Below are 16454 nucleotides of genomic sequence, written 5' to 3'. Positions count from 1 at the left end.
GTTATATGTATATAGATTTTTAATGCCATTAGCTAGCAAGCATCACTATACTGTTGCTTGTAGTTAGGTGTTAAACCCTGTGGAAAGAAAAAAAAAAATTGATCTCTTTATTATCTCAACTCTTTCTCCTAGAACGTAGTTAGATGAAATGGAAAGCAAATATAAATTTTTGCTCAAGTATGTTGCTCTTAATCTAGTAAGTTTGCATATGTCAGTCTGATTATCTTATCTTGACATCTATCTAGACACAGAGATGTCTTTTTAGACATTTAGAAATCATCTAGACATAGAGAAGTCTATCTAGCCATTTAGACATCTCTCTTTTCTAGACATCTATCTAGACATAGAGACATCTATCTAGACATTCAGACATCTATTTTATCTCAATCTATCTAGACATTGAGACATCTACACTCACCTAAAGGATTATTAGGAACACCTGTTCAATTTCTCAATAATGTACCGTAATTTCCGGACTATAAGCCGCAACTTTTTTCCCACGCTTTGAACCTCGCGGCTTATACAATGACGCGGCTAATATATGGATTTTTCTCGCTTTCAAATTTTATAAAAAAAAAACACATTCTGTGACGTGCTCAGTTTTTTGGCGGTGTGAAGCTTTCATTAGACCAATGAAATTGCCGAACGGGTTAAGGTCAAAACAACTTTTTTTGTTTACTGTTTAGATTAAATCGAGCGTGCCCGGGAGAGAAAGCTGTAAGGGCGCTTACACCCCTGCGCTAAATTATGTCTAACACCGGTGTCTAATTTCAAGTGCCCTGCTTCACGTGTCCTTCTTGGGAAAACTGTCACACGGGCACCAGTGTGACAGTTTTCAGCAGGGCACTTGACGTTCCAGGTAAGGCTTTTAATGGCCACAGCAATGTTTACAATCAATTTTATAAAGTTTCTCAATTCTTCTATGCGCCAACACTAGACTGACGTGTGTCACTCTCTCAGCTCTGTGGCTGCTGCCTTTTATGCCGCTCTCCCCATGCTTACTGAAATTAGACACCGGTGTTAGACATAATTTAGCTCAGGTGTAAGCGCCTTACCGCTTTTCTCTCCCGGACGGGCGCTTGACTACGCCCCCGCTGCCACACCGTGTTTCGTTAAAGCCTATTTATTTTTGTTACAAGCTGTGTTCCGTTAAAGCCTGAGTAAAGTTCATCTGTTTCAATGTACCGGTAGGCACCTGCGGCTTATAGACAGGTGCGGCTTATTTATGTTCAAAATAATATTTTATTTAAAAATCAGTGGGTGCGGCTTATATTCAGGTGCGCTCAATAGTCCGGAAATTACGGTAATTATCTAATCAACCAATCACATGGCAGTTGCTTCAATGCATTTAGGGGTGTGGTCCTGGTCAAGACAATCTCCTGAACTCCAAACTGAATGTCAGAATGGGAAAGAAAGGTGATTTAAGCAATTTTGAGCGTGGCATGGTTGTTGGTGCCAGACGGGCCGGTCTGAGTATTTCACAATCTGCTCAGTTACTGGGATTTTCACGCATAACCATTTCTAGGGTTTACAAAGAATGGTGTGAAAAGGGAAAAACATCCAGTATGCGGCAGTCCTGTGGGCGAAAATGCCTTGTTGATGCTAGAGGTCAGAGGAGAATGGGCCGACTGATTCAAGCTGATAGAAGAGCAACTTTGCCTGAAATAACCACTCGTTACAACCGAGGTATGCAGCAAAGCATTTGTGAAGCCACAACACGCACAACCTTGAGGCGGATGGGCTACAACAGCAGAAGACCCCACCGGGTACCACTCATCTCCACTACAAATAGGAAAAAGAGGCTACAATATGCAAGAGCTCACCAAAATTGGACAGTTGAAGACTGGAAAAATGTTGCCTGGTCTGATGAGTCTCGATTTCTGTTGAGACATTCAGATGGTAGAGTCAGAATTTGGCGTAAACAGAATGAGAACATGGATCCATCATGCCTTGTTACCACTGTGCAGGCTGGTGGTGGTGGTGTAATGGTGTGGGGATGTTTTCTTGGCACACTTTAGGCCCCTTAGTGCCAATTGGGCATCGTTTAAATGCCACGGCCTACCTGAGCATTGTTTCTGACCATGTCCATCCCTTTATGGCCACCATGTACCCATCCTCTGATGGCTACTTTCAGCAGGATAATGCACCATGTCACAAAGCTTGAATCATTTCAAATTGGTTTCTTGAACATGACAATGAGTTCACTGTACTAAAATGGCCCCCACAGTCACCAGATCTCAACCCAATAGAGCATCTTTGGGATGTGGTGGAACGGGAGCTTCATGCCCTGGATGTGCATCCCACAAATCTCCATCAACTGCAAGATGCTATCCTATCAATATGGGCCAACATTTCTAAAGAATGCTTTCAGCACCTTGTTGAATCAATGCCACGTAGAATTAAGGCAGTTCTGAAGGCGAAAGGGGGTCAAACACAGTATTAGTATGTGTTCCTAATAATCTTTTAGGTGAGTGTATCTAGATATTTAGACATCTACTCTCTTATCTCAACATATGTCTAGACATTTAGAGATCTATTTTTTCTAGACATCAATATAGATATAGAGACATCTATCTAGAAATTTATAAATCTCTCTTTATTATCTCAATTCTTTCTCCTAGAAAGCAGTTAGATGAAATTGAAAGCAAATATACATTTTTGCTCAAGTATGTTGCTCTTAGTCTAGTAATTTTGCATATGCTTCCTCTATTGTTTCAGAAGAGTCTCAACAATGTCTTAAACTGTGCTCAATTTTGCCAAGATATCAAAGTTTGTAATCAAAAGTAATTTCTCAGCAGACTCTTCCAAGACCAAATGTTCTGAGCTGTGGAATCCACATTGATTTTGGATCAGAGCGAAATAACAAATGGATTAAACTACATTTTAATGTTATTTAGATTTTCTCTGTCTATCTCTCCCTCTCCGTTTCTCTGAAGTTAAGTGGAATTTCACAGCAAAAGCAGACAAGCAGTTGTCTCTGGCTATTGGGGACACGGTGCACATACAGGAGTCATGTGAAGGTGAGGCATACGGGAATACTGAGGGACCTTGTAATGTAAAAAGAAATAGCTTAATAACAGAAATAAACTGCATTAAATCTAAAGAGGACTGTTGTTGTTCCAGGATGGTATAAAGGATTCCTGACCAAGAACAAAGAGAGAAAAGTAGGCAAAACAAGTTATTTCATAGTGTTTGCACAAGCAGATTGTTTTGTTCCTGAATTTCTAACCTGAACTTCCTCTAGTACTTGTCTAATTATTTTAAGCTGTGTTTGTCTAAGGGGGCATTTCCTGCCAGCTTTATAGAGATCAAGGAAGTCATCATCGAGAAGAAAGGGTGAGTATCTTTCAGTCCTTCTGTCTGTTCTGTCTATCCATCTGTCTTCTCTATTAATCTATCTGTCTGTCTGTCGGTCGGTCTGTCAGAATATTTAAATATCTATCTAGACATGGAGACGTCTGTTTTTTCCAGACATGTCTAGACAAACAGACATCTATATTTTCTAGATTTCAATCTAGACAGAGATGATCTATTCTAGACATCTATTTTATCTTGATGTGTTTCTAGACATAGAGGGGCAGATTCACAAAACAGGTGCACCACTTTCACGCATGGAATTTCAGCGCAAAAGCCTGCGTCTTATTCATCCGCAATCTGTTTTAACAGGCGCAGTCAGCACTGGATATTTAAATAAAGTCATTGTCATAAATTTTCCATGCAAACACACCTCCTTTCTATGCAAATTAGGCTCATTGTAGATCGCGCTTCATTCACAAAAATTGTCTGCCGCAATTTAGATCGGGCTAACAGGTAACAGTTAATCCCCCTATACTCAAAACAAGCAAGTTCAACCCTCATTATTTATGCCATGTTCAATGGAAACATGGGTAAATGCTTAGAATGGCATGTGCAAATTGGGTTCAGCAGCGTGGGAGCATTTGTGCCATATTCTTATCTGCATAATTTAATTTGTAAATCAGGCACTAAACCTGCGCAGAGAGCGCGTGCAAAAAACAAAAAAACATTCTTAGTAAATCTGCCCCAGAGACCTCTATCATCTATTTTATCATTGACATCTATCTAGATATTTAGATATCTCTCTTTTCTAGACCTCTATCTAGAGATTTAGACGTCTCTCTTTTCTAGACCTCTATCTAGAGATTTAGACATCTCTCTTTTCTAGACCTCTATCTAGAGATTTAGACGTCTCTCTTTTCTAGACCTCTATCTAGAGATTTAGACGTCTCTCTTTTCTAGACCTCTATCTAGAGATTTAGACATCTCTCTTTTCTAGTCCTCTATCTAGAGATTTAGACGTCTCTCTTTTCTAGACCTCTATCTAGAGATTTAGAAATCTCTCTTTTCTAGACCTCTATCTAGAGATTTAGACATCTCTCTTTTCTAGACCTCTATCTAGAGATTTAGACATCTCTCTTTTCTAGACATCAATCAAGACATTTAGACATACAGTATATATTTTCTAGACATCTATTTTGACATCTATCTAGACAAAGAAGTCTGTTTAGACATTTAGACATCTCTCTTTTCTAGACAACTATCTAGACATAGACATTTATCTAGACATTTAGATATATCTCTTTTCTAGACATCTAGCTAGACATTTAGACATACTCTATACATTTTCTAGACATTTATTTTGATATCTACCTAGACAAAGAGAAGTCTGTTTAGACATTTAGACATTTCTCTTTTCTAGACATCTATCTAGACATTTAGACATACAGTATACATTTTCTAGACATTTATTTTGATATCTATCTAGACAAAGAGAAGTCTGTTTAGACATTTCTCTTTTCTAGACATCTATCTAGATATTTATACATACAGTATACATTTTCTAGACATTTATTTTGATATCTATTTAGACAAAGAGAAGTCTGTTTAGACATTTCTCTTTTCTAGACATCTATCTAGACAGAAGTCTGTTTAGACATTTCTCTTTTCTAGACATCTATCTAGACATTTAGACATACAGTATAAATTTTCTAGACATTTATTTTGATATCTATCTAGACAAAGAGAAGTCTGTTTAGACATTTCTCTTTTCTAGACATCTATCTAGACAGAGAGCCATTTGTCTAGACATTTAGATATATCTCTTTTCTAGACATCTATCTAAACATTTAGACATACAGTATACTTTTTCTAGACATCTATCTAGACAGAAGTCTGTTTAGACATTTAGACATTTCTCTTTTCTAGACATCTATCTAGACATAGAGAGATTTATACATCTCTCTTTTTTCCAGGCATCTCTCTAGATATTTTGACGTCTATCTTTTCTAGAAATATTTCTAGCCATTTAGACATCTATCTTTTCTTGACATATATCTAGACATTTTGACATATATCTTTTCTAGACATCTATCCAGACTTCTCGTCCAGTGTGCAATCACCTTCACTCTCTCTTTTCCTCTCACTGTAGAGATGAAGAGGTCATAACCTCTGCTGAAATGCCCCTGGTGAAGGAGGTCACCACAACATTGAGGGAATGGGTCAGCATCTGGAAACAACTTTTTGTGGTAAGGATTTGAACTTTGAATATGTTAGAACAAACAAGCTATCGTACTACTCACACTTTTTTTGCAGTTTGTTTACTGTATATCCTGTTTGAATGGAATACTTTGAGGGGGCTTTCACACTAGCACTTTTGGTGCGCACCCGGGTTCGAATGACGTCAGAGTTCGGTTTGTTTGGATGATGTGAACGCTGTCTTCCGAACTCGGTTGCGGACCCTCGAACCATACTCGGGTCCGCTTAAAAAGGTGGTCTGGGGTACGGTTCATGTGAACTCCAGTACGGTTCGCTGCTGATATGAACGCAATCGAACCAAACCGCGGAAGTGAACCGCTATTGATGACGTATAATGTGGTCGTCAGTCTCACACGCGTCACTTTCAAAATGAGCGGAAAGGGTTTACTTTGGTCTTCCGATGAAATTGAAACCTTGTTAGCTAGTGAAAACTAAACACAAGTAAACATCAAACAGTTCCTAAAAAAGTTCCTATCCTAACACTTAACTCTACAAAATATTTTATAAACGTTAGCTCTTTCGTGCGTGCGTGCGTGTGTGCGTGTGTGTGTGTGTGTGTGTGTGTGTGTATACACTTACCTTGACGAAAAGCGGGATTGACGCACACGCACACGCACACGCACTGCAAGCAGAGAGATGATTTCTGCTTGCCTTCGCAAAAATTGTCTTCGGCGGACAGCCCGCTGTCTTTTGAACGATTTCAGTATTTTTGCGCCAGACAGACGCAAGTGTGTTTCTGTATCTTGATGTTGAAAACAAAACCAAAGGTTAAAAAAAAGAAGAACAAATGTGAACCGAGCAAGTCTATTCATTTTGACGCCTTTTTTCGCGGTTATCAAGCAACACGATTACGCACCAGCTGCAGCTTGATGACGCAAGCGTACCGCGGTTCGGATACAAATATATAATGTGAACACAGTCCATCAGGGGCAGGGGGGAGGGGGGAGCAATCGAACTCGGGTTCGGAACAGGCAATCGAACCAAGTGTGAAAGCCCCCTGACTTACTACATTTGCCTAAATTGCAGTATACAACCAGAGCACACTGTGTAAGATACTGTATCCCACTATACAATGCTCTCGACTTGATCTTCCATTTCCAGTGTGATGTATAATCCAGATATTATATAAAGAGTGATTTTTAACATCTCTTTTTAACGTTTCTGTTCAGACTATCAAAATTTAAGAATATAAAATATAAAATAACCGTATTCATTGCTGAGATGATTACTGAACTGCACATATTTACAGAGGTAAATAATGATATACATGTGTAAATTAAAGTACATGTGACAATGTACAGTAGCATATTACTCAATTTTATAATAAAAAACATAGTATGCCGTACTCTGGTCTTGTATTCCATTCCAAGCCTGTTTATATGCCATTCAGTTTCTCTCTTGCCCAATAAGTGTGCACATCCTTAACTTCTGACCAAACAGTGCTTGTCTTCCTGCTTTAGCAGACCAGTAAGGAGCGTTTCATTGTGGTCCAGAGGCTGATGTGGGATCTAATGGAGTGGCGATCACAGCTCCTGTCTGGCACATTGCCGAGCGACGAGTTTAAGGAGCTCAAACAGAAAGTCACATCAAAGATCGACTATGGGAATAAGTAACTTTTTCACTTCTCCATTTGTTTGTCAACCAGGGTGTCAGCATTTTTGGAGTATTGAACTTAGTACAATGCTTTGACAGTTCCATGTAAATACATTGCTTTATGAATGCGGTAATCATATCGTTCCATGGTATTACCTTCGGATACCATTGCTGTACCATGTACCCTGAATTTAACAGTCTGTCATTTTCTCACTCTCATTTCAAGCCAAACCTCCTATTATATTTCTTTCTTCTGTGAATCACAAAAGGAGATGTTTGGCAGGATGTCCAAGTTGCTCTTATCTGTAAAATGAAAGTGGATGGTGATTTATTGTATACTTCCTTGTTCGAAGTCCATATGACTTGCTATATAAACCATATGCACTATGTTACAAATGTTCAGAACAGACTGAAGTTAAGTAAAGTTCACTAATTCCTCCTCAGTAGCATGCAGCAATGTTTTGGTGTTCAGTTGAAAACATTCAAATGTGTTGTGATTGGTCATGTGGTATGCGAGAGCCAAGGGCATTTACCGTCAATGACATCAGAACTGGTACGGTGGTTCTACATCGACAATTTATGAACTGAACACAAATGTAAATTAGATTTGTGAGCTTCGGTGGAGGGTAAGATTAAATATCGATTTACGGAGACTTGCCATTTGTGGCACATTGATAGTACGGTACTTTTAAGGTACATTTTGTCCATTTTTGGAGTATGACACAAAATCACAATCGTGTGAATGATTCTTTTAAAATCGTATCAAATTAACCCATGTCATCCGTGGTCTCTTTCTCTCTCTCTGTAGGATCTTGGAGTTGGATGTAGTAGTTCGGGATTTCAATGGGAATATTCTAGACCCCGAGCGAGCCAGTGTAATCAGCATATTCAGAGCACACGAGGACGCCACGGTCAAGATCACAGAAAGAATTAAAGAGGAACAGGTTTCTATTTTACATTCATTTAATGTTTTACAAACTAACCCTGAGAATTAAACCACAGAGACTTACTTCACATGTTTTTCGAGTGCATTCAGATCAAGAGATGTTCAGTTTAATTGAAGTTTTTTAGATGCCCAGCATGACTGAACAAACTAAAGCACTTAGCTACAGTAAATATCCTCTTTTAACCCCTCTGAAATAACTTAAAGAGCTTTGTTTTAATTGGCTAATTAGTGGTGTTTGCTAAAGCAAGCATCACTATTACTATTGTTCAAGATTAGGGTTTGGGTTAGATTTAGGTTAGGATTAGGTTAGGTTAGGGTAGTGTTAGGTTAGGTTAGGGTAGTGTTAGGTTAGGGTTCGGTTAAGGTAAGCTTAGATTTAGGTTAGGGTTAGGTTAGGGTTAAGGTTAGATTTAGGTTAGGGTTAGGTTAGGTTAGGGGTAAGGTTAGATTTAGGTTAGGGTTAGGGTTAGGGTTAGGTTAGGTTAGGTTAGGTTAGGTTAGGGGTAAGGTTAGGTTAGGGGTAGGGTTAGGTAGGGTTAGGGTTAGGGTTAACGTTAGGGTGAGGTTAGGTTAGGGTTAGGGTAGGGTTCGGTTAGGGTTAGGTTAAGGTTAGCTTAGATTTAGGTTAGGGTTAGGTTAGGTTAGGGTAAGGTTAGATTTAGGTTAGGGTTAGGTTAGGTTAGGGGTAAGGTTAGATTTAGGTTAGGGTTAGGTTAGGTTAGGGGTAAGGTTAGATTTAGGTTAGGGTTAGGGTTAGGGTTAGGGTTAGGGTTAGGTTAGGTTAGGTTAGGTTAGGGTTAGGGTTAGGTTAGGTTAGGGGTTAGGTTAGGGGTAGGGTTAGGGTGAGGTTAGGTTAGGGTTAGGTAGGGTTAGGGTTAGGGTAGGGTTAGGTTAAGGTTAGCTTAGATTTAGGTTAGGGTTAGGTTAGGGGTAAGGTTAGATTTAGGTTAGGGTTAGGGTTAGGTTAGGTTAGGGGTATGGTTAGATTTAGGTTAGGGTTATGGTTAGGTTAGGTTAGGTTAGGGGTAAGGTTAGGTTAGGGGTAGGGGTTAGGGTTAGGGTTAGGGTGAGGTTAGGTTAGGTTAGGTTAGGTTAGGTTAGGATAAGGTTATGGATCTAAACAACTGCCTAATCTTTGACATGAATGATATCTTAAATTGTGCATCTTGTTGAGGAGAGGTGTATTGCTATGATTTTTGACTGGTGGACAGTAAAACAGATGGAAAAATCCCACAGACTTACATTGAAGGAGGGTTCTGGGTCATATCTAGAGACCAGGGTCCTCATGTATAAATGTTGCGTACGCCAGTTCTCACGCTCATGATAGGATTTATAAAAAGTAAACTTGACGTGAAAATTTCAAGTAGGAATAGCAGCAAACCGGAGACCTCCAAATGGGGGCGAGATCTCCAAAAGAGGGCAGAGTTACTCTGAAATGGGGCGTGGTTATGCCAAAAGGGGGTGTCACTTCCACTAATGGTTAATGTTTGGGAAAGGGTTTGGGATATATCTACTATATATCCCAAACTACTGGGATATATTTGGGACTATATCTACTGTTATAGGATGGCTGTGGTTCAGGTGGTAGAGCGGGTCGGCTGCCAATCACAGCGTTGGCGGTTTGATTCCCGGCCCACACGACTCCACATGCCGAAGTGTCCTTGGGGAAGACACTGAACCCAAAGTGGCTCCCAATGGCAGGCTAGAGCCTTGCATGGCAGCTCTGCCACCATTGGTGTGTGAATGTGTGTGTGAATGGGTGATTGGGACACAGTGTAAAGCGCTTTGTTAACCTCTAAGCGCTATATAAGTGCAGACCATTTACTGTTTACTAAGGTGGTTTGGAGCGACCGCCGACCCAAACCCTAACCAGTTTTTTGTTTCTGCTCTAAAGTGACGTCACATTCGCAGGCCACGCCCACGACTGGTGACGGGCTCCGCCCTATTATCATAGCTCCTCCCCTGAGGGATCTACACACAGTCCATTTTTACCAAGCTGGAGCAGAAACAGTGAGAAGAATAATGACTGTAAAAGTGAACATAAGAGTCTTCATGTCCCGGCATCAGAGCCACTGAAGACGCAGTGGACAAGTTTTGTTTTTGAAGGAAATGAGCCCCAAAACATACAAAAATTAATGTATGTTTGTGCAAATCATTTTACACCGCACTGCTTTGTGAATGAGTGTCAATATAAAACATGATGTTTGCGAATCGCCTTTCCGAATGTTCTGTTTGCTGATTCCACGGCTAATCCCGCTAAAGTTAGCATTGTCTCTGATTATATTTTATGCAAGTATGCAAAATTTGACTTTTGTGCTTACGCACACTTTTAGGATGAAATATACGCAGTGGTTTATACGTGAGGACCCAGAACAACAGGATTTGGGGAGGACTCTTTTGACATCCCAGAACAACCTAGCAACTGCATAGCAACATGCTATAAACCACTCAGAACATCTTAGCATCACATATCAATGCCATGGCAACCACCCACAACACCCTAGCTTTGTGGCACCACTCAAAATGTCTCATTCAAATTCCTTTCTCTTCTCTTCCGTGTAGTCCAACGTTCAAATGGACCATTCCAGTGTATCCACTCGGATCCAGTCTTCCCCCACGCACAGCCTCTTCGTGTATGTGCGGAATTTCGTGTGTCGTATCAGGGAGGATTCCGAAATCTTTATGACTCTGTATGACCCCATCAAACAGACTAATATCAGGTAGAAATGTGTTGCATGCCACTCTCACTGATGCTGTGCTCTTATGGGACGGTTCACACAAAAAAATTCTGTCTTAGTTTACTCCCCTTGAGTTGTTCCAAACTTGCATGACTTTATTTCATCCACTGAACGCAAAAGGAGACGTTAAGCCGAACATTAGTCTCAGTCACCATTCACTTCCATTGCATCTTTTTTCCACACAATGGAGGTGAATGGTGACTGAGACTCAATATTCTGTCTAACATCTCTTTTTGTGTTCCATAAGGGGAGAGTGAGCAAACGATGACACCTTATAATCTCTGTCTTTTTCTGCAGTGAGAATTATTTGGTGCGCTGGGGTGACAAAGGTTTGCCGAAAGACATTGAAATGCTCAACAGCCTGAAGGTGGTTTTTACAGTAAGTCTCTTACCATGAAGGTGTCATTGGTCAATATTTGTAGGAAGCCTTTTATATAAACTCCAATTCACTCTGATAAACTCTTATCACTTATTAAACTTATGTCAGGTCTCCGTGCCTCATGGCTCCAAAAAAGCTTTTTGGGCGCACTTGATGCATTTATAATGACATTCGCTCCACGCTTTCAGAGGAAAGGTTCAATTTGGCTTCATTTATTTTTCCTCACTCTCTGTAGGATCTTGGGAATAAAGACTTGAGTAGGGAGAAAATCTATCTGATCTGTCAGATTGTGCGTGTCGGCTGTATGTATCTGAAAGATGCTAATCATAAGAAATGTACAACGGGTTTGCGGAGACCGTTTGGTGTCGCAGGTAACAAGACTGATTCCAAACAAGCTTTCTGATTGGCTGAAAGGTGCATGACATCATTAGCTGGGCTCTCTCTGATTGGTCTGGTATTTCTGTGCTTGTCGGCAGTGATGGACATCAGTGACATCATCAAAGGAAAGATGGAAGGTGACGAAGAGAAGCAATATTTCATTCCGTTTCAACCGTAAGTCTCATCACTTTTCCGTTCCTGTTCTCCTATGTATGTTAAACTAACCCTCACGTTGTTCCAAACCCTGATGATTGTCTTTCTTTCATAGCACGCAAAAGGAGATGTTTTGGAGAATGTCCTGGCTACTCTTTTACTATAATGAAAGTGAACAAGGGATGGATGCTGGAAGCACAAAGCCCCATTTAAGATATCGTAGAAGTAGTCCATGTGTTAAACAGATGGAATTTAAGTTGTTATTCAATGAAAATCTTAGCTCTCAAATCTCCTTTGTGCATGTTTGCAAGTTTAAATGTTCACGTTTGCAAATTTGGAATATAGGACATGAATTGCATGGAGCTCTTATATGATACTTTTATGCTTTTTTGTCCCTTATGGAGCTCCATACCATCCGTCTCCTTTCACTTACATCATATGGAAAAGAGCAGCTAGGAAATTCTGCTTAACGACTCGCTTTGTTTTATTAATGCAAGTTATAAGAACGTGTTCAGCTTTTTTCTGTCTTCTTGTGTTTGTGTGTGTGTGTTTTTGTGTGTGTGTGTGTGTGTTTGTGTGTGCGTGTGTGTGTTTGTGTGTGTGCGTGTTTGTTTATGTATGTGTGTTTGTGTGTGTGTATGTGTGTGTGCGTTTGTGTTGTGTGTGCGTGTGTTTGTTTGTGTGCGTGGATGTGTTTGTGTTTGTGTGTGTGCGTGTGCATGTGTGTTTGTGCGTGTGCGTGCATTTGTGTTGTGTGTGTATGTGTGTGCGTGTGTTTGTTTGTGTGCATGTGTGCATGTGTTTGTTTGTGTGCGTGTTTGTGCGTGGGTGTGTTTATGTGTGTGTTTGTGTGTGTGCATGTGCATGTGTGTTTGTGTGTGTGTGTGTGTTTATGTGTATGTGTGTTTGTGTGTGTGTGTATGTGTATGTGTGTGTGTGTGTGTATGTGTATGTGTATGTGTATGTGTATGTGTGTGTGTGTATGTGTATGTGTGTGCATGTGTTTGTTTGTGTGCGTCTTTGTGCATGGTTGTGTTTATGTGTGTGTGCATGTGTGTTTGTGCATGTGCGTGCATTTGTGTTGTGTGTGTATGTGTGTGCGTGTGTTTGTTTGTGTGCATGTGTGCATGTGTTTGTTTGTGTGCGTGTTTGTGCGTGGGTGTGTTTATGTGTGTGTTTGTGTGTGTGCATGTGCATGTGTGTTTGTGTGTGTGTGTGTATGTGTGTGTGTGTGTGTGTGTGTATGTGTGTGTGTGTGTGTGTGTGTGTGTGTGTGTATGTGTATGTGTGTGTGTGTGTGTTTATGTGTATGTGTGTGTGTGTGTGTGTGTGTGTATGTGTGTGTGTGTGTGTATGTGTATGTGTGTGTGTGTGTGTGTGTGTGTGTGTGTGTGTGTGTGTGTGTGTGTGTAGGGTTGTAGCTGAAAATGATTTCTTACACACTCTCCTGAACAAGGTGACGACGTCTCGAGGAGGCAGTGGAGGTCAAGGTACTGCTCACTCCTAAATAACATCACTGTACCTCTGTTTTAATACTCCACTGAGTCCAATAACCGCATCTGATCAGTTGTATGTTTACATGCACAGTTATGATCAAGCTACAGACTCAAGCAGCTAAAGTCTTCATCTGTCCGTCCAAGTATGCATGACACAATGTGTAATCAGATATTTAATGCAAGGAAAACAAATACACCAGGTTAAATGCAAGAAGACTGTCTACAATTGCTTTACAAGATCTGTAAGTCTGACTTTTGCATTATAGTTGTGTTAATTATAAATAGAATATTTATCATAAATAAAATAATTCAGACAAATAAAATGCATTATATTATTGTAACAGTATAAAGGTGGGCAAGGAGGAGGCGGGAACCGTCTGAACAATAAACGTAAAGTTTAATTATATAAATGAACATAAAATAAACAGAAACATAAACAAATACAGACAAACATGCAAAGCGGCTGTGTGCATCTCTCTCTTTCAAACTGGCGTCTCCGGCCCCCCTTTATCTCGCTCTCCCGCTGATCATCTGATCATCTGATTCAGCGCCGGCCACGCCGTCCTCCTCGTCACATTCCTCCCTCGCCCGATTCAGGCCGGGGCGCCACCTGACCGACCCACTCCCCCTACATCTCTGGAGGGGAAACGCTGCCCTTCTGGCCATTCCGTCAGCCAATGGTCTACCCCGCCTCCTGGGAACCTGGGGAACCTGGGGAGAGTAGAGGGATGGCGTGGGGACATGGAAAGGGCGGGCGAGAGACAGAGAGAGAGAGAGAGAGAGAGAGAAAACTTGCTCGCCGGATCCCGTATACACGATCGCCCAGTCCTCAATCGCTCCTCGAGCGGACGCCAGCTTGCTCCTCCCCCGGCGGACGGCAGCAAGCCCTCCGACCCCTGGTGGAAGGAACCACTCCTACCCTTCTCGGCAAACAGCAATAGTTCCTCCGGCACTCATGGCCGGCAGCGACCCCTCCGTCCCCAGGCAGACGGCAATGGCTGCTCCCCTGGTGGATGGCAGCAGCAAGGACTCCGCAACAGCACATCCCTCCTCCCTCCTGGGTTTCAGCACCACTGTAACAGCATAAAGGTGGGCGAGGAGGAGGCGGGAACTGTCTTCAAACAAACATAAACAAAGACACACATGCAACACGGCCGCGTGCATCTTTCTCTCTCTCTCTCTCTCTTGAACTGGCATCTCAGGCCCCCCTTTATCTCGCTCTACCGCTGAACATCTGATTTCACGGCCCGTCCACGCCCCCCTCCTCCTCTTAATTATTGTGGCAGATGACTACAGCATTGATAAGACAATAGAAAGCGTGGCTTTAGAAGGTAGTGCATTGTTTATTTCCATATTATTGAACATAAGCCTATCATTGCGTCATAAGCTTTTTGGTCGTTCTGTCAATTTAAATGTATTTTAAACTTAGTAAAAAAGGTCTCGAGATCAAGCTGTGTTTGAAATGCAAGAACGCTTCCTCAACGTGTGCTGTCACAGGTGTCAAGCAAGCCTGAGTGTGGTTTGTTCTCTGTATAAAACTATGCAATGCTTATACAGCTGGAGTTGTGCTTACTGCCCCCTGCTGAATATAGGTGGTACATCAACCTTGAATGGCTCCAATGATAGCAATACTCCTGATTATGTCTGGGACCATGATTAATCCTTTAACACGTTCATTTTTATATAATCAATCGCACTGAATTTATATTCTAAATCAACAGCCCTACTTAAAAATAAAATAAAGTTACTGGATTTTTGGATTATTATTGACCCGGCTGAAATACAACAGCACGCCAAAGTTTACTTCTCCTATCATTCAGGTTTGTGGGTCACTATGAAAATGCTTGTTGGCGATATCGTCCAGATCCGAAAAGAATATCCCCACCTGGTGGACCGGAGCACAATGGTTGCTCGGAAGCTTGGTTTTCCTGAGATTATAATGCCGGGTGACATCCGTAACGATATCTACCTCACACTGTACTCCGGAGACTTCGACAAGTCCAACAAATCCACGCAGAAAAATGTGGAGGTCATCATGTTGGTGTGCAACGAGGAGGGGAAGGTCATGCCGGTGAGTTTGGGTCAGAGGTCAGCTGATGAGTTTGCTGATTTCTGGGCGGGGTTTCCCGTTTATTGACAGCTCTGTGGTGTTATTATCATTACAGAACTCAATCTGTCTAGGAGCCGGGGATCGTCCTGTGAACGAATATAAATCAGTAATTTACTACCAGCTCAAACAACCACGGTGGATGGAAACCTTTAAGGTGAGAAAGAGAGAATGAGACTTTTTAGTGTTAGATCGATGTGAAACATCATTCACTGTACTTCCATTGTACTTCTAAAATATGGCATATTTCATTGTGAAACAGAATATATGTAGTGCGGCACTTGATTTGGGTTGTGAATAGACTGAATGGAGGACATTCCAGAATAAAGACAGGTGGTTGGAGGGGGACGGGTTGATCATGGAGTTATTACGATGAAAACATTTATAAAAGCAAACATTTGTTTTCTTTGGAATAATGTGCACTGATGAACCATGAACAATAAGACCAGGAATGTGTAAATATGATCCATTATGATTTTATGTTGACTTTAAAGGAGTAGAAATATTAAATCGCGATTAAGTGGATGATTTTCACAGCTAATCATGATTAAGCGGATGATTTTGAGTTAATTTTGATAAATCGGATGGTTTTCACAGTTAATCGCGATTAATTGGATGATTTTCACAGTTAATCACAATTAATTGGATGAATTTCACAGTTAAGCATGATTAGGCAGAAGATTTTTCACAGTTAACCGTGATTAATCTGATGATTTTCACAGTTCATTTTGATAAATCTGACGATTTTCGCAGTTAATCGTTATTAATCGGATGATTTTCACAGCTAATCAAGATTAAGCGGATGATTTTCACAGTTAATCGTTATTAATCGGATGATTTTCACAGCTAATCAAGATTAAGTGGATGATTTTCACAGCTAATCAAGATTAAGTGGATGATTTTTACAGTTAATCGCGATTAATCGGATGGGTTTTGCTGTTAAGCGCGATTAATTGGATGCTTTTCACATTTAATCGTGATTAATCTGACAATTTTCACAGCTAATCACGATTAATTGGATGATTTTTACAGTTAATCGCGATTAATCGGATGGGTTTTGCTGTTAAGCACGATTAATTGGATGATTTTCACGGTTAGTCTCGATTGATTG

General features: G+C 40.8%; 1 protein-coding gene across 2 annotated transcripts in view; it reads left to right on the top strand.

Moving 5' to 3' along the window:
• Positions 1 to 16454, top strand: part of LOC127663370 (dedicator of cytokinesis protein 2-like) — a 165531-nt gene that overhangs the window by 4869 nt on the left and 144208 nt on the right. The window contains exons 2-14 of one of the 2 annotated variants that reach the window (XM_052154926.1): positions 2937 to 3020; positions 3124 to 3164; positions 3281 to 3336; positions 5447 to 5543; positions 7017 to 7162; positions 7955 to 8090; positions 10655 to 10812; positions 11128 to 11209; positions 11445 to 11580; positions 11686 to 11761; positions 13154 to 13230; positions 15057 to 15307; positions 15402 to 15500. In XM_052154926.1, coding sequence (XP_052010886.1) covers positions 2937 to 3020; positions 3124 to 3164; positions 3281 to 3336; positions 5447 to 5543; positions 7017 to 7162; positions 7955 to 8090; positions 10655 to 10812; positions 11128 to 11209; positions 11445 to 11580; positions 11686 to 11761; positions 13154 to 13230; positions 15057 to 15307; positions 15402 to 15500 — 1439 coding nt within the window. Of the gene's footprint in view, positions 1 to 2936; positions 3021 to 3123; positions 3165 to 3280; positions 3337 to 5446; positions 5544 to 7013; positions 7163 to 7954; positions 8091 to 10654; positions 10813 to 11127; positions 11210 to 11444; positions 11581 to 11685; positions 11762 to 13153; positions 13231 to 15056; positions 15308 to 15401; positions 15501 to 16454 lie in introns of both variants that reach the window. The other variant, XM_052154925.1, reaches the window with a different exon arrangement.

This window comes from Xyrauchen texanus, chromosome 23 (genome assembly GCF_025860055.1).
Source record: "Xyrauchen texanus isolate HMW12.3.18 chromosome 23, RBS_HiC_50CHRs, whole genome shotgun sequence".
NCBI classification, from domain to species: domain Eukaryota; kingdom Metazoa; phylum Chordata; class Actinopteri; order Cypriniformes; family Catostomidae; genus Xyrauchen; species Xyrauchen texanus.
Note: the sequence above shows the minus strand (reverse complement) of the source record. Positions and strands in the feature narration are given on the sequence as shown.